The 19,244-nt window shown below is 34.1% G+C and overlaps 1 protein-coding gene and 1 non-coding gene across 3 annotated transcripts in view; both read right to left on the reverse strand.

Moving 5' to 3' along the window:
* The window catches only part of HERC4 (HECT and RLD domain containing E3 ubiquitin protein ligase 4), a 132,957-nt gene that overhangs the window by 43,407 nt on the left and 70,306 nt on the right, over window positions 1-19,244 (reverse strand). For both annotated transcript variants that reach the window (XM_044916044.1, XR_006540225.1), the window contains exons 9-14: window positions 12,686-12,762; window positions 12,286-12,410; window positions 11,204-11,263; window positions 10,962-11,073; window positions 9,531-9,720; window positions 7,850-8,022 (exon numbers count right to left, since the gene is read on the reverse strand). In XM_044916044.1, the coding sequence (XP_044771979.1) occupies window positions 7,850-8,022; window positions 9,531-9,720; window positions 10,962-11,073; window positions 11,204-11,263; window positions 12,286-12,410; window positions 12,686-12,762 (737 nt within the window). The remainder of the gene's footprint in view (window positions 1-7,849; window positions 8,023-9,530; window positions 9,721-10,961; window positions 11,074-11,203; window positions 11,264-12,285; window positions 12,411-12,685; window positions 12,763-19,244) is intronic.
* On the reverse strand, window positions 11,506-11,624 carry LOC123325116. Its single transcript, XR_006540238.1, has one exon. It is a non-coding gene; the product is annotated as a 5S ribosomal RNA (ribosomal RNA).

The raw sequence follows: 19,244 nt of genomic DNA on the forward strand, positions 1-19,244 counted from the left end.
ATAAAATATTAGCAAATTAAGCCCAATAATATATATATAAAGTATAACATACAATGCCCAACTGGAATCCAAGGAATGCAAGGCTCAAATATCAATGAATTTCACTATGTTTCAGAAAAAAGGCAGAAAAGAAAAAAAAAGGGCTTGTTCATCTCAACAGATGCACAGAAAAACATCTAACAAAATTCAGCAACTCTTCATAATAAACACTCTAAGCAAAACAGGAATAGAAGGGGACTTCTTCAAACAGATAAAGCCCATCTAAAAAAAACACAAACATTTTACAGCTACCATCATACTTATTGATAAAATATTGAATGCTTTCTTTCTAAGACTAGGAACTAGGCAAGGATGTCCACTGCAACCATTAATAGTCAACATCGTACTAGAAGTCTTAGTCAATAAGGGAAGAAAATAACATGCCTGTGTACATAAAAAATCCAAATGAATCTGTAAGAGAATTACTGAAACTAATAAATTAATTTACCAAGGTCGCAGAGTACAAGGCCAATACACAAAACACAAGTGAATTTCTCCATACTAGCAATAAACAATTGGAAAATTAAAAAATATTAAATTTCATTTACAATAGCAACAACAAAATATTTAGGAATAATTTTTTTTTTAATATTTTATTTATTTGAGAGAGAGAGAGAGACAGCGAGAGAGGGAACACAAGCAGAGGGAGTGGGAGAGGGAGAAGCAGGCTTCCCACTGAGTAGGGAGTCTGACGCAGGGCTTGATCCCAGGACTCTGGGATCATGACCTGAGCCGAAGGCAGATGCTTAACGACTGAGCCACCCAGGGACCCCTAGGAATAAATTTAACAAAAGATGTGTAAGACCTCAGAACTGCAAAACATTGCTGACAGAAAATAGAGACCCAAATATATAAAGATACATACTTTGTTCACAAATAGTAAAAGACAGATAAGACTCAATAAATGTAAAAAAAAAAAAAAAAAAAGAAGGAAAAGAAATTTGACTGGACTCAAGTTTTTTAAAAAGCAGCAATACAAAAAATTTTTTGGTACAACAGAAGAAATCTGAATATGCCTGGATAGTCAGGTAGATGATATTACAGAATTACAGTTAATTTCCTTAAGAAAAATAATAGTACTGCTGTTATATAGGAAAATGCCCAAGAAGAAGAATGTTGAGGTGGTATCAGGATTTACTTTCAAACAACAAGAAAGAAGTATATACACACACATATGGAAAAGCAAATGTGACATCATATTAACAATTACTGAATCTAGAATGGGGGGCATGTACATATCTATTTCATTTGTCTTTCAATGTTTCTTTATATATAAAGATATTCAAAATAAAAATTGAAGAGTAAAGTGAATGAAAAGGATTTCAAAAGAAAGTTTGAGGAAGAAAATTATAGGCAAATAGCATGAGCTAAAAGAAAAATTTCAGAGGGAAATTAGGTTTTGGAGTCAATAAATTGATAGAATCAGTGATATTTTATTAAAATTTTCTGTTGATGATGTGAAATATAGTCAAAAATAAGTACAGAGGCTAGTGGTAGGGAAATAAATCAAGATATTAAAGACGCAAGATTTCTAGATAATAAGAAAGAATGCAGAGGCTGTGGTAGGTAACTGATACAGAAAAGAGTCAAAGCCAACTTCAAAATTCAAGCATGAAGAACTGAAGAACAAATGCTGGCAACACAAACAAGGATAAGTCAGGAAAAGATGACAGTTTTGGTAGGAGAGGAGAGCTGGGAAGGATGAGAAATTTGGTATTAAATCATTTTTTATTTTAAAATGATGGCAAGAGAAAGGTTTGCCTAAAACACGTAACTGAGAACATTTTCCTTAAAGGAGACAAAGCTGTGGCAGGAGGTGAGACAGAGGTAGAAAGTAAAACAGAAAGGGCCAAATACAGACCACTAAGAAAGATGCCACATTTAGGAGAAGAAAATAGGACATCAAAAGAAACAATCTGATCTAACATACAAACTAAATAAAACTAGCTAAATATCCTATAGAATATAACAAAACTAGTTGTTTATAATTTAAAAAAATAACTAAACCAACTAAGCAGCATTCAGAAAGGAACAAAAGAAATCATTTAGTAGAGGTATAAATCTATGAGACAATGCTTGTGTCCAAACAGGTGCTCTATAACCATGAGATGAATGAATGGACAAATAAAATGAGTAACAGATATATATACATATATCCATATATATCTATATAGTTCGTGCTTCTAATGACACAACATTTTCACTGAAATGCAAATTTTACCTTAAAATCCACCCAGATGTTATGTTCCACAAATATAACAACATTATGGACCACTTACTAAATAGACGTCATGTACATTACCTCATTTAATTTTTAAAACAACCCTATGAAATAGATGCTATTATTATCATACAGATGAATATACTAAGGCTTAGAGTTCAAGAATCTTAACCAAGGTCACATAGCTAAGAGCCAGAAATCTAACACAGGCCTCTGTAATACACATGCACTTTTTCTTAATAAACATGCATTTCTGGGGCACTTAGGTGGCTAAGTCAGTTAAGCGCTGACTCTTGATTTTGGCTCAAGTCATGATCTCAGGGTCGTGAAATGCAGCCTGAGTGGGGCTCCATGGTTAGTGGGGAGTCTGCTTGAGATTCTCTCCCTTTGCCCCTCCCCATGCACATGTGCATGCTCTCTAATAAATAAAATCTTTAAAAAAAATGCATTCTTAATTCGCTATATGACAATTTTATTCAATATATGTTCATATATATGAATACATATGAATATATGACTATTTGCATAAATAAATGTGTGCAACATATATTTAGAATATATATAGAAACATATTTTTTTCTTTCTGTTAATGTTTAAAAGCTGGCTAAGTCAGAAGAGTATGTGACTCTCAATCCTGGGGTCATGAGTCTGAGCCCCACACTGGGTGCAGAGATTACTTATAAATAAATAAGCTTTGTTTTATTATTATTTTTAAAAGATTTTATTCATTTGACAAAGGGTGGGAGGAGAGAGCAAGCACAAACAAGGGGAGCAGCACGCAGAGGGATACATTAGTATTACTGCCTAAAATATACAAAATAAAATCTATTTGATCGTAACACTTTTATTTCACATTTTCATTACTGTTTAGTGTTCTGGTTTATAAACCTCAGTTCAGAGGTAGTTTATGTTAAGTATATATGTGTGCCTTATCTGGGATCATGACCAGAGCCAAAGGCAGCCACTTAACCAACTGGGCCACACAGGTACCCCAATAAATAAACTTTAAAGAATTTTTTTAAATAAATAAAACTGTCATCAAGTACAACCAATGCTTGATCCTGTGGTCTACTCTTAAGGGAACAAATAACCCAGTTTAAGAAGCACATGTTAATAATGATGTGTTCATATCCGACTCTTGATTTTGGCTTAGGTCATGATTTCAGGGTCATGGAACCAAGGCCCACACTGGGCTCTACATTCAGTGGGGAATCTTGCCTGAGATTCTCTCCCTTTCCTTTTCCTTCCCCACTCTCCCCACCGTGCGCTAGCACGTGCATGCATACTCTCTCAGATAAATAAATAATCTTTAAAAAAAAATAATGCTGCTGTCATTTCAAAGTTGATACTTTTAATCCCTCTATTTGGTGACAAAAGCACTCTGAGCTCTTTTTTTCACTGTTTGATTAAATTTATATCTGTGGTCAGGAAACACATTTGGGAGAAACTGACCAGAGTAAAACCACTATTCCTGGCTTTCAAACAAAACAAAGATATTTAATTTATATATGGAGATCAAAACCTTCATCTTAGAGCAGGGGTCAGCAAACTATAGCCTGTGAGTGAAATCCTGCCCACAGACTGTTTTTGTAAATAATTTACTGGAAAGTAGCCATGCCCATCCATCTACATACACTCTGCAGCAGAGTTGAGAACTTTTTTTTTTTTTGAGAGTTGAGTAATTTCAAGAGAAACCATATGGCTTGTAAAGTATAAAATATTACTACCTCGCCCTTTACAGGTAAAATTTGCAGGCCCTTGCCCTAGCATCTTTTGCCAAGCTCTGTCTACTAATAAATAAAACATACACAATAATTACACAAAAAACTCTTTGGCCTTTCCCTCTCTAATATTTATGTTTATAAACATACACACCAACTTTTAATCACATTGGACTCTAAAATTTAGTGAGTCCTGTACGAAATGCTTCACATCTCACTGACCAATATATATTTTTATCTTAAATATTTCAGATTTTAAAAGGTAAACTGTAGTTTCCTTCACCAATAGCAACGAATGTTTGCAGTTTGTATATCCTGCAGGTAGATCTGTTTTTGAAAAGAAGTGCTATGTTAGAATAAAAAACAATTCAGAAACCAGTTCTGGTTCAAAAACAGCCAAATATCAAATTTACACTAGGGGGGGAAATTATGGCTGATACTTAGTCACAATGATTTAACAACTGAAGAGAAAATCAGTTAACAATGCCTTTAAAAACAGGGAAATTAAGAGACTGAACAAGAAGACTGATCTAAAAGACCTCATACATATATATATTTACATATAAAATCAACAGTTTTAAAATATATATATATAAATACATTTGTATGGTAGATAACATTGACATTATTTTGTCCAAGAAGCCTTCATTTATTCTTCAGAGTATGAGCCCTCTTATGTGTTCTCACAGCACCCTTAATTTTCCTTAATCTTGCACTTACCATGCTTTATAACACAAATGCTTATTTATTTGTATGTATATAACTGCTCTACATTTATAATCTCAACAAGGGCAGAAATCACATCTTTTCTTTATCACTGCATCCCTAATGTCTAATACAATGATAAGAACATAGTAGGCACTCAGTAAATATTTGTGAAATGAATAAAAAAGAAATCACAAGTTCAAAACAACCTATACATTAGTATTATTGCTTAAAATATACAATATGTTTGATCATAACACTTTTATTTCACATTTTCATTACTGTTTAGTATTCTGGTTTATAAACCTCAGTTCAGAGGTAGTATATGTTAAATATATATGTGTGCCTTATCTGGTTTATTTAGGGGTTTTTTACCAAAAAAAATTTTTTTTTGAAAATCACTGATTTAGAAGATTAGCATGATATGTAGCAATTAGGCAAGAGAGACCAAGTCAGTCTTCTCTTTCGGCATCTCAGTATCTCTACAATGTACTGTGTCAAAACTCAAAAACTACTAAATAACTGAACGACTTGCCAATAAACTCATTATCTGGTAATATATCCATTCCTGACAGCAAGTACCAAAGCTATCTTTCTTATAATACCATTTGGAACACTGGGAGTGATTTTTAACTTAAAAGCTTTTGAAAGGACATGACATAAGGGAGGAACCAGTCATCCACATATCCTGAAATGATTAGTAAACACACGGTCCAATTCTCTAGTTCCTAATCCTTGACCAGTAGGTCAAGAAGGCAATCACTGAGGAAACTTCTAATTTTCAACCATGGAGCAGAGAGAAGGAATATATTCACAGTTGTCATACAGAAGGTGTCTTCGAAAATACAAGTTTCTGATAAGCAACTTGGGTTTCACTAAAAATGAAAATGAATCAAATATCCACAAATATCTATTTATGGCAGATTAAGACCAAGGAAAGTTTTCTTCAAAGTAAGGAGTAGGAGAAAGATAAGTGATTGCCCTAAGGACTCCCAGTAAGAGATGCTTCAGATATTAATAACATTATCATTCTGCTTTTGAGTATGTAACAACTTCAAACAACAAGCCAGTTTCCTCATAACCCAATAAATCAAATTGAAAGTAGCCGTTTCCCATCCAAATGGTGGTAGTGGTGGTAACAAAATCAGTGCCTTATGAATGTAGAATTACATGTATTATATAATTTGAATAATACATTAATCCTGGGAAACTATCAAGGCCAGTATTTTAATCCTTTTTTATAGATAATTAATTCTCCACTTACATATATGATAAAGAGAAAGACTTGTTCAAAATTACACTGATAGGAAGCAGCAAAAATGGTCTTTTAATAAAATGCTATCTGCAATTATGTAAGTATGAACCTCTAGATCTAGGGGCATAAAATAAAAACAAACCCCTTTCTAAACATGTTCTATTACCACACTCACTAAGAGAAGTACATTAAAAATGGCAGGGACTTTGGAAGTAGATTTGTATTTGTATTTCAACTCTGTTATTTACTGGTTTATGACCTTTGACATTTAGATTAGGGGGCAAGATATAAACTATACAGAGTTTAAGAAGTTAAATGAAGACTATATGTCAAGTGCTCACATGAATTAATGTACAAGGGAGGTTCTAATCTTGGCCACTGTTAAAATTATTTCCTCTTCCCTTTTAGCCAGCAAGAACATCAGATCCTAGTATCTAGCATGGCTCCATCAAAAAGGTCTCTGGAGACGGAGCCCCATAGGGTTCTACATCTCAGTACAAGTTGAGGCTTCTGAGCTAGGCAAAGAGCTTAAGTTACTTGCTCAAGTTGTCTTTACGAAAAAAAAGTTCAATTTCCCCTCCTTGGCCCACCTTCCCTTTAACTTGTGGTAAAAGATACAGCTAAGGAAACAATTATTTTTTAAAGGAGTAATGAAGACAAGCAGATAAAGAAGTGACAGAGTGAATAATTATTTGGCAATAGGGTCCAGCTGACAAAGGATGGTTCACTGAAGTAACAGGAAAACAGAGTCCAGAGGAAAGAAAAAAAATCTAATTAATCTCTTGAATCCTAGACAAAAGGCATACAGAAAAGTAGAGACTCATCCTATGAAGACAGAGGATCTTAACAGCAGTTTATTACAGAATCCAATTAACCCTAAAATTCTGCAAGAAAGCCTTTTTTTGGGAAAGGCAAAAGACAGAATGACTTGTTTCCCCATGGAAAGAAATTGCAATCATCTCTTCAATTATAATAAGAGAAATGACTATTTTACTAGGAATCTTGAACATACTCAATACCAAAGAAAAAAGTAAATTCAAGAAGTTTAACTGAGGAAATACCCAGGAACCTCACTAAAAGAATAAGAAGGATTATCTCTTTTATCCCTTAACATTTACCTTAGTACTAGGCAAGAAGGGTCTGAAAATGCTAAAGAAGCTAAGTAAGGAGAGGAAACTAAAGATTAAAGGTTCGAATGGGTTTTTTAGTGATTCTAGAGATAAGAAATATATGCTTCTCCCTTAGGTCATGTCTCCCAAAATAGCTTCTCAAGAATACCAAATGGCATAACAGAGATATACCTACCAGCTGTCAGGGATGTCTCAAATCCATCTTTAATGAAACAGCTGAGACTCTACTTCTTCATATAACTTTGAACTGCTACAAGTGTAAAGGGTACTATTTCTTACACTGGGAAGAAGGGCAGGAAAGAACAATAGGCAAATTAATGAATTATATATGGTTCCAATTTCAAGTTAGTCGTTTGTTTCAAGTGGAATGTTCTACTTTGATTGAAACCATTAGTACCCAATAACAAAAGAACTTGAGTTTAAATATTCATAATCACAACTAGGATGCAATCTCTCTCATATAATAACCACTTATAAATAACAAAAATCATATTTAAACTAACAAATTATGTTCTTCACAAGGAAATGTAAGAATTCTAATTCATTAGTATGCTATTGTTCTGCCCAACTACAGACAAGTTACCTACAAATGCCTAACGAAGTCAAGTAAGACCAAAACTCCGAAGTATTATTTTTTTAAGAAAAATTTAGATAACTCTTCTAAATATCTGTAATCTATATCTCTTATGCTAACCTAAATCTATAATATTAATGTTAAAATAAATATCATCAAGCTGTTAGGCAGCAACAAGGAAAATAAAAGAACTATTGGACATACCCTATGCAGTATTTCTAAAACCTTTAATGCAGTATGAAGAAAATTGTTGAAAATTCTTCTTTCAGAAGGGGGAATGCCGATCTTGTAGAGTTTCAAAAGATGTACCACAACTTCCTTAAAAAGTTCTACAATCTTGAGGAATAGTGGAGGTTCAAGTACTGACCACCAGTTTTCTGTTATTAAAGGGTGAACATACAAATAAAATGAATTTTTTTTTTAAATCACAGTTTTCAAAATCATACAAGACTTTTCTTCTAAAAGCAGTAGTCTTAACCCTTTCAAAATCCCAGGAAGATCCATATAACACAGTATTTTATGTAACATTTCTAGGGTTTACAGACACCATCCTACTCTCAAGTTAAAGAATGCTGTTCTAAAAGCTCTCAGAGGCAAAAATAAAGAAAGGTCTACTGAATTTATTTCTTGGCTTCCTACATTATGTTAAAAACTCACTACTATATCTAACATTAAATCGGTTACTAAAAAGTGCTTTGGGGGTGGGGTAGCTCACCTGGCTAGCTCAACAGGAAGAGCATGTGACTCTTGATCTCAGGGTCAGGAGTTTGAGAACCATGTTGGATGTACAGATTACTAAAAACAATAAACTTAAAAAAAACCACACCACATCTTTTTTTAAAAAAAAGTGCTTTGAAAATTAGAATTTTAATTTTTAAAGATTCTAAAATCCCAATATTTAGGGATCTTTCCAAGTTATATCTTTCAACTTAACATAAAGTTGAAATATTGTGAAGTACCACCTTTAAAATGCAAGGTAATCCTAAAAATTGGATACTGAGAACAATGTAAAGTATTAACATGTCTGTTATTCCCCACAATCACTATCTGTTTGTAGTTATTAACTACAAATACCATAATCTTATGAAGCAGGCAGAAATACGAAAACTTTGACAACATGGAAGCAATACTCTTGTGAGTCCCTGCTTCACTCTTATTCACTAATTATCTCAGGATTGAGGATTCTACTCTTTGCTTACTACTTCTCTCTGCTCACTCTCAGCCTAAAACTTTTTGTACTGATTTTATGACTTCTATATATCTTAGCTTCACAAACCTATAAATTCTATCAGGAACCCATTCTATTGGGTTAAATGTAGCAAACAAACTATAATGGCCAGGAGACAGAGATGAAATCCATACAAATTGAAAAATTAAAGTGAGAAAAGTTTAGGCCAAAAAATTACAGTAGACAGAGACAGAACAATAAAATCAGATTAGTGGTAGAATCTCTTCTACATGGAGAGAAATAATATCAAACAGGGGAAATTAGCAAGTGAGAGATATACAAGGCAAAGAGTCAACAAGAGTTCAAAGAGGATTTAATACCCATGTTTGTTCAGTTTTAATTGTTCCTCCACCTTTACTTCTTTAATAAGCAAGACCAAGGGGATGAGGGAGGGGAATACAGAAAATAGTTGTTATCTTTCCTGATATGGTCTCTGCTGTTGTGTTTGATTAAAATTTTAATATTTAACATGCTTTGCCTCTAACAACCAGCATGACTAGAAAAAAGCAATAAAAGAAAAACAGGTTTATTCTTCTGTAAGACACTGTCAAATAAGCAGGGTAGCAAAATTTCAGACAGCAAAAAAAATTAAAAACTTATTAGCATTTTCATTTAAAGAGAAAAAGTTACAAAAGAAAAAAAGACTAAAATTCTTACCAAGTACTTTCAATGGTGCCTTTTCTAGGTTCACAAGAGCTGTACCAAAGGGAATTGCTATTGTTGTGAAACTGTTGGAATCACTCATCAGGGGGCATTCTGGTAGAGTAAGATAAAACCTCAGTGCTTCAACATCAGGTAAGGAGCTAGTCAGTTTAGGAATAAGATTCTTTTCCAAACTAGCTGCCACCTATATTTTGACAAAAAGTAAAACCTACTTTATTTAAAATGAATGTACTTTCCAAAAAGAAGAAAAATCATAAACACAGCAAACATGAAATGGTGAAAAAAATGTATCTTACAATGAATCAACGAATGTACTCTGAAGCACAGTGTAAATTTTTTTTTATTCTTATGTTAATCCCCATACATTACATCATTAGTTTTAGATGAAGTGTTCCATGATTCATTGTTTGTGCATAACACCCAGTGCTCCATGCAGAATGTGCCCTCCTCAATACCCACCACCAGGCTAACCCATCCTCCCACCCCCCTCCCCTCTAGAACCCTGTTTGTTTTTCAGAGTCCATCGTCTCTCACGGTTCGTCTACCCCTCCAATTTCCCCCGCTTCATTCTTCCCCTCCCGCTACCTCCTTCTTCTTCTTTTTTTTTTTCTTAACATATATTGCATTATTTGTTTCAGAGGTACAGATCTGAGATTCAACAGTCTTGCACAATTCACAGCGCTTACCAGAGCACATACCCTCCCCAGTGTCTATCACCCAGTCACCCCATCCCTCCCACCCCACCCCCCACTCCAGCAAGCCTCAGTTTGTTTCCTACAATTAAGAATTCCTCATATCAGTGAGATCATATGATACATGTCTTTCTCTGTTTGACTTGTTTCACTCAACATAATACTCTCCAGTTCCATCCACGTCGTTGCAAATGGCAAGATCTCATTCCTTTTGATGGCTGCATAATATTCCATTGTATATATATACCACATCTTCTTTATCCATTCATCTGTCGATGGACATCTTGGCTCTTTCCACAGTTTGGCTATTGTGGACATTGCTGCTATAAACATCGGGGTGCACGTACCCCTTCGGATCCCTACTTTTGTATCTAAGCACAGTGTAAATTAATGCCTAAGCATTGCTAAGAGCATTTTAAAAATCTTGTGTGTAAGTCTCAATTTAAACTCTCTATAGCTATACCTATATAAACCAACATGGTAATGTTAAGTATTAAAGGTCTACTCAAACATCTGGAGAGATTTACAGATATTTGATAGCTAAACCGTAAATTCTTTAAAATAAAACCTTATTTTAATTCTTATATTAGCTTACATAAAAAATCACAGAAACCACATCACAATGAAACATGTGAAACTATAAAGTTAATTAGGCTATAAATACACAAAATAACATGGAATATAAAGTTCAACAGGCTACATAACACAAATATAAAATACTTTAAGAACAAACCTGCTGAGATATCTGAGGATGATCAGGTTGTATAAGTTTGTGGAATAAAAGCCTAGCAGCATTCATATCAACCCCTGAAAATTTGGTGCCTGTTCTATAGTGATCATCATTGCTATAAAAGAAAAAAACAGAAAAAGAAGAGAGAGAGAAGGAAAATAATAAAGCCTTAAAGTTATTTCACTTATTTAATATATTACTTAATAGATTTTAAAAATTCCGTATACCAAAGAATTACCACTTACCTAACAGCTAGAAAACTTCCATTTAGACAACCAGAGGAAGAAAACGTTCCATCTATTTCACTAAAAAGAAAGTTAAAAATCCCCAAATCACAAAATGAGAAAATCTACTGTTCACTTTTTTTAATCAAAATATTTAATATAATATTTAATGCCACAGATCACTCCTCTAACCAATACTCAACCAGTATAAATCAAAATTTTATAAATTACTAAATTACTAAGGATTAAAGTAATACAGCTTACCCTAGACTTTCTCAAATTCATCAGACAAATCCTATGTTCGTTCTTTCTTTTTTTTTTAAAGCCTACAGCACCCGGTATTCCCAGGCGGTCTCCCACCCAAGTACTAACCAGGCCCGACCCTGCTTAGCTTCCGAAATCAAATGAGATCAAGGGCATTCAGGGTGGTATGACCACAGACACAAAAAAAAAAAATTTAAAAAAAAATTTTTTTTTACATAAACATATACATTTAATTTTCTTAACTATACATGATGGTAAATCTAATGTAGGATGTTATTTTTTTTGAAGTCCACTCTTCGGCTTTTAAGAAAAATTTTAATTTGGGAAAACAATCTATCATTAAAAAAACAGCTTCTCGGATACAGTCCCTCATCCCCAAAACCAATGCTACCTGCAGTAACAGAAAACTCTAACTACTAAACAAGTTCATCTATAAGCAAAATATTCAAGAAAGATTTAATACTTAAGTCTTTTAGGGAGTATAAAAGTTAAAAGACAGTGAACACTAGGAAGCTAGAAGTAACATTATTTTAAACCCAATCCTAAAGTGATTGTGTTTAATATTTTAAGTTATCATTTAATATTATGGATATGAAAGAATTACAACATATATAAATTCAAATGAGATCTCTTAAAATATCCATTATTATAGAAATTCTAGACATTTAAAAAAAAAAAAAAAAAAAAAAGAAATTCTAGACATTTAAACTTATGATTTTTTTTTTGGTGAGTGATATTAATAAAATATTTATTAAAATAAAAACTTCTAAGTACCAGATAGCACTACCATGGAGGTAAAAGGTTGTGTTTGTGTTGTGTAGGTAAAATGTTTTTCTTACTTGGCTATCTCCACAGGCAACCTTCCAGAGGGGTAGCTCAGCCATTTTTGAATTAGAGCTTCATTCAGAGTCCAGATCTGCTTTGAAGGATCAGGACATCTAAAGTCATCTGGTGGTCCACAGTTCTAAATTTAAAATAAGTAGATTAGCCAGAGAGAAGATATATATGTTACTTATACCAAGACATGTTTCCACTATGTATTTAGGTTTTTTTTAACAGAGTATATCTCTACTAAATACCTGAAACAATACTTATCAACTAGATCAGAAAAATTCTGTAGACTTGGGGGCAAAAAAATTTAAGGCAATTACTTTGTAACATACAAAGAACATTAATATGGGCTTTAAAAATTCTTCAAAGTTATTTGAGCTCAGTAATTATTTGTATGACTACTATTACCTGGCGATTAGAATAATGTGAAAAGCTCTGATCTCCCCCTGAGAAAATTCTTTTCACACAGAAATATTCTTCAGAATCTGTAATAAAAATAAGATGTAAATAAATTTAAGATTTATATGACATTTTCAGAGCATCAAATATGCTACTGGATTTTCTCTTAATAATCTAACTCAATTAAACCTCCCATTCAGCATTCAATGATATAAAATGACTTGGAATATTTTGATTACTATGGAAATGAGATTGACCAAGTGACACATATTGAATAATTCCATAAGCATAAACAGCACTTGGTAAGTTTGCCAAGTCTTTCTTCTGGCTTACACAAAAAGGTGCTATTTTCTAGTCTATGTCTTTTTTATCTCAATATATTTTACTTCAAACTGAAGATGATGTAAAAGTGAATGAAGCGTATAAAAGAGAGCTCAGAAGAAAATAAAGAATATTCATTTTTTTAAAAGAATGGTAACAAATGTTAAAACTTCTTGAGTAAAATACTTGATAATGCAAAATTATTTTCATTTAATATAGCTGTACAAAAGTAACATGACACACACAGCTCTTCATTGGCAACTATTTTATCAATAAAACCCAAATCCACTGCCTGGGTGGCACAGTCAGTTAAGCTCCAACTCTAGGTTTCCATTCAGGTTGTGATCTCGAGCCCTATGTCAGGCTCTGTGCTCTGCTCTCAGTGGGAGTCTTCTTAAGACTCTCCCTTTGCACCTCCCCCCAACCCCCTCTCTCTCAAAAAAAGAAACCTTAAAAAAAAAAAATCCAGTTCAAAAAAATTAGTAAGCAAATTTAGTAGCAGTAAAATTAAGTTCTTTTTCAAAAAGATATTTGATGGCTCTTCCTTTCTTTTTTTTTTTGCTTCTCAAAATGGAAAGAGTATTATCAAAAGTACTGCGGGGAGTGGGGGAGAGTACTGCTTGGCTAGTACTTAGAGGTATCACATACCAAAACATTAAAGCCCAATACTGTAACCTAAGGCTCATAATTTCCAAATATAATACATTTCTGTCATCCTACTCCTGACCCCCACACCACCCTTTAGTTTACTAGTTCTTTACCTTGTATTATTTGTGACCATGGCTGCTACAGAATTATACATTCTTAAGGAAGGACATCTTAATTTCCTTGATTATTCCTTACTACCAAGCACAATGTTTTATTTGCAAAAGAACTCATTAAATATTCGTTAACATCAATATATAATATGAAGTAATATTTACCTAGCTTAGAACATACTAAAAACCTCAGAATTCAGAACATTAACATGACTAAATTTTTCACAAGTACCAAGAATGCTCTAGATCAAAAATAACTTTTAAGAACAGATTAATGGGTAAATCTAAAATATTAAATAATGATTCCACTTAAAATCTTTTCTCTACATCATTTTCACAAATCTAAATGAAATTGTTCGCTTCCTTAAAAGATTTAGCAGGATGTTATGCATTTATCCCTAAAATGTGATTCTGCTCTCTATAAATAATCAAGAAGGATGAGTACAGCACATGAATAGGTTTCTTGGGAATATGAGGAAGGTACCAAAAATTGTTTTTCTTAATTTCCTTTTAATCCTACTCCAAAAAGTTTACATAATCTAGTTATCTGTCTTACACAGCTTCTTGCAGACTGAATTTTGCTAATTGTATCCTTAAGGTTTCTCCTCACATTTTTCTTGGTCTTCTGTACTTCCTGTAAATTGGTAGTTGGATCTAGAAAGGCTTTAATTAAAGTCTGATAGTTTCAACAAAACTATTACAAGGTGGTAGTGGGGGCTGTTATTCTATCAGGAAGCACATAATGTGTGGCTGGGTTCCTTTCTGCAATGTTAGGAACCACTGACGCTCAGTGCTTAGACTATTAATTCATTGTGGGTTGAAAAATGATGATATGCGAACATTACTTCCTCATCTTGTAGCTGGCCCATTGGCTTCCCAAACTACAGAGTTTGTTACCCTGTAATAGGAAAAAATTAACTCTTGATCTTTTCCATTTATTTGCTCTTCTCTTGCCTTTTTTTTTTTTTTTTAAAGATTTTATTTATTTATTTGAGTGAGAGAGAATGAGAGACAGAGAGCATGAGAGGGAGGAGGGTCAGAGGGAGAAACAGACTCCCTGCCGAGCAGGGAGCCTGATGTGGGACTCGATCCCGGGACTCCAGGATCATGACCTGAGCCGAAGGCAGTCGCTTAACCAACTGAGCCACCCAGGCGCCCTTCTCTTGCCTTTTAAACTTGCATTTCTTTGATACTAAAGAGGATAATAATTTTTCTTCCTTTTTAAAAATATTTTATTTATTTGACACAGAGAGAGAGCACAAGCAGGTAAAGCAGCAGGCAGAGGGAGAGGGAGAAGCAGGCTCTCCGCTGGGGCTCGATCCCAGAACCCTGGGATCATGACCTGAGCCAAAGGCAGACACTTAACCGACTGAGCCACCCAGGCGCCCCAATAATAATTTTTCTTAAAGATTTATTTATTTATTTTACAGAAAAAAAGAGTGCATGAGCAGGAGGAGGGGGAGAGAATCTCAGCAGATTCCCCGCCGAGTGTGGGGCCTCACATGGGGCTGATCTCACAACCCCGAGATCATGACCTGAGCCAAAATCAAGACTGACTGAGCCACCCAGGTGCTCCAAGAGGGTAATAATTTTTGCATGAGTTTTAGTAACATGAATTTCCTCTTTGAGCATTTCCATTAATTTCCTTTAACTATTAAGTGTGTTAATGTTTGTCTTATTTATTAGGTGTCTCCCTGTTTTTCTCACCAATATGTATGAGCACTTTGGATATTCAGGCTAATTAATCCTAGGCTGTATTTGCTACAACAATTTTTCTTAAATAATTATTTAATTTTGACTCACAGAAGATTTGTTTTTCCATTTAATCAAATGTATTTATCTCTTCCTTTATAAAGACTTTCATTGCCATAATGCTGAGAAAGGCTTTCCCATTTCATGTGTGTGTGTGTGTGTGTGTTTTTAAAGTTATCTCTCCACCCAACGTGGGGCTCCAACTCACAACCTCGATACCAAGAGTCACGTGCTCTTTCGACTGAGGCAGCCAGGAGCCCGAAGGCTTTTCCCATGTTTGAATCAGAGAATTATTTTCTTAAGAACTTTTAAACATTTAATTCTTTAATCCTTTATACCTTAGTGTTATAAACTATTAGGTTATATATATAACTCAGGTTAGGATCTAAACTGACCTTTTCTCCCCAATTTTCATGTGCTGAGTAATTCTCCCTTCTCAGATTAGTGATGCCTTGTTTTAAAGTTATGAAAAGGCACTACCTCTTCCACCTACAACTACAATGCTAAAAAATACTGACACTCTACCAAAGTGCTCTCTCAAAGTCCTTGAGAATATATATCTCCAAGAACAATCACCAAGGAACTCGAGTTTGAATTTGAAATAAAACTTATATACAATGTAAGTTATATATACACCTTATAAAATATTATATTCTTATATAAGGTTAACATACCTTATATAGGGTTTGTGTAAATATATATACACATATATATACACACTTATATAGGGTATAATATAATATAAATATTATATACAATACCTACATGGAATTCCCCTTCCTCCAGACCTTCCATTAAATTCTAATGATCTGAATATCTATGTATATACCAATAATCTGATTTGTTTTAGTTTTATATAGTTACATATTGTCATATCTAGGAGGGCTATTTCACATTCTCCTTGCTCTTTACAAAATACTTTTTACATTGTAAGAAAAAATTGTGAAGGCTTTGAAACAGGGCTCCCTGCCTACCAATACTAAGCCCTGATTAAAGCATCCTTCAGGAATTGCTGAAAGGTGTTACTGAGCTACTTACTATTCTGTAAATTGTACTTCTATTTAGGAGCAGTACTGACAGAGATACAACAATGTACGTGTTCTTTTTTTTTTTTTAAGATTTTAGGGACTGCTGGGTGGCTCAGTCAATTAAGCGTCTGCCTTCATCTCAGGTCATGACCCTGGGGTCCTGGGATCGAGTCCCACATCGGGCTCCTTGCTCGGCGGGGAGTCTGCTTCTCCCTCTGCCTGCCACTCCCCCTGCTTGTGCTCTCTCTCTCTCTCAATAAATAAAATCTTTTTTTATAAAGATTTTATTTATTTGCCAGAGAGAGAAAGAGAGCATGCATACAAGCAGGGGGCGTGGCAGAAGGAGAGGCAGGCTCCCCACTGAGCAGGGAGCCCAACACAGGTTCAATCCCAGGACCCTGGGATCAGGACCTGCGCAGAAAGCAGACACTTAACCAACTAAGCCACCCAGATGCCCCCCCCCCCTTTTTTTTTTAAAGATTTATTTATTTTAGAGAGAGAAGCACGCAGAGCTGGGGGAACAGCAGGGGGACCTTCAAGTAGATTCCCCACTGAGTGTGGAGCCCAATGCAGGGCTCGATTCCAGGACCCTGAGATAATGACTTGAGCCAAAATCAAGAGTTGGATGCTTGACCAACTGAGTCACCCAGCACCCCTAAAACTACAAAAATTTTAAAATACTGACTCATTTAAAGATGAGCAATAATGAACGTACTACATGTTAACAAAGATAACATCTTAGTATTAATACGAAAGCCATTTTGATTTCATGGACCTTCTGAGACAACACCACCATCCTGAAGCAAGTCTGTCTGTTTTAGAATATGAAAGAACATAAATGAAGACAATGGAGCAAGTGAATTTTATTTGCCTTGGTTTATATTTGACTCTGAAAAGAAGCTATAAAATGTGTTAACATCTTAGCAAATTTAGTTCAATTTTGAAGGGTGTGCTCCTATGGTTTAATGACTAATGCCTTCACCTATGATATAAAATGTTATTCTTTACTTTTTTGTGTAATCTGCTGGACAGCAAAAATTCTGTGTCTTATTAGAATAATCTTCGATACTTTGTTGACTTTATTGTCTTTCATTATTTAAGGGGGGAAAAAAGCAAATGTTCCTCAGTTTTGAAAGAGCTAAAAGTTCTTTTCAATCTCATTATCCTCTACATTTATTTTGAAATCTTTTACTGTCACTTTGATAAAATAGGTAACCAAGTACTGTTTCTACCATCTAATAGTTGTATCTTAATAAAGAGTTCAAATTTCCTCTATTTCTTTGATTTTTGCCTTCCTATTATGGATTCAATTGTTTCCCCAAAATTCGTATGTTGAAGTCTTAACCCCAGTAATTCAGAATATAACTGTATTTACAGACAGAGCCTTTAAAGAAGTGATGAAGGTAAAATGAAGCTGTAAGAGTACCTGGTGTCCTTATTATAAAAGGAAAAGACATCAGTGATGCATACACACAGAGAAAAGGCCATGTGAGGACACAGAAAAAGGCAGCCATCGCTAGCCAAGGAGAGAGGCCTCAGAAGAAACCAAACTCTTGACATGACACCTTGATCATGGACTTCTAGACTCCAGAACTTTGAGGAAATAAATTTCTGTTCTCTAAGCCACCCAGCTTGTGGTATTTTTTATGGCAGCTCTAGCAAACGAACATGATTTGCAAAATCATATCCTAAATATAGAAAAATAAAACTTCTAAGATACCTTTTACGAAAATATCTTTGAGATTTTCCAGACAGGCCTTGGAGAATTATAAAGGTTGTTCTTTTATTATACAAGAAGAGATGCGAGAAATACAGGTTTGTTTGATGTGTTACTATTTCAAGAGTTGCATGGGAAGAGTTGTCAAATCAGAAAAAATACTTAATCTTCCTGAAGTTAAATTTATATGGTAAAATGTAATTAATATAAACATTTCAAAAACTGTTTCTCTTATGGGAAGTCCCTGGGGATTTGTAAATATCCTTGTTTTCCATATGTTTAAATATGAAGTAAAACACTATTCAAAACTCTTATGAAATTGTTCTTATTTTCCTATATTTATCAAAGTTCTGGTCCTATTTTCAATTATTATTTAACTGTTATTTTAAACGTTTTGTGGTATATTCTTACCGCTTTAATTCACAACTAGTTATCTCCTTGGTTTGCAAATGGGATGTATTTCAGACTTACGCATGAAGTCTTATAAAAAATACTGATGTCTGACTTACTGAATCTCTTCACTTGATATTCTTAGTGTTATTCCTGGTACATTAGGTCTCAGGATTATCATGTTATATCGCAACATTTTTTCATCTATAAAAAGTTAGAGTCCTCTATATTTATGAATCAGATGTTAAGAGTCACTGTCTTCTTTAAGAACAAGCTTAATCATCTTTAGAAATGTGTTTTGCATGCCACAGACACAACCAAATATCCCTGTCAGCCATATTATTCCTATAATGAACCCTCTTCAGATCTTTCCATTTTACAGTTATCAGCAATAGACTAGTCACAGTCATTTTAAGCCTGTCATCTATTGATTTTACTCTAATACTTACCTGAAGTCTCTCCTATAAACTCTGGTACAGGCCAGAGTTTGTGTTTTCAAAAAAGAAGGACATCTCAGAGGCATGCAAAAAGGACTGTACTATGTATATGAAACCATTTATACTTCACAGAATAGACACTTAGGCACAGGCTTCTGAGGAAAC

This window comes from Neomonachus schauinslandi, chromosome 6, assembly GCF_002201575.2.
Source record: "Neomonachus schauinslandi chromosome 6, ASM220157v2, whole genome shotgun sequence".
Taxonomy (NCBI): Eukaryota; Metazoa; Chordata; class Mammalia; order Carnivora; family Phocidae; genus Neomonachus; species Neomonachus schauinslandi.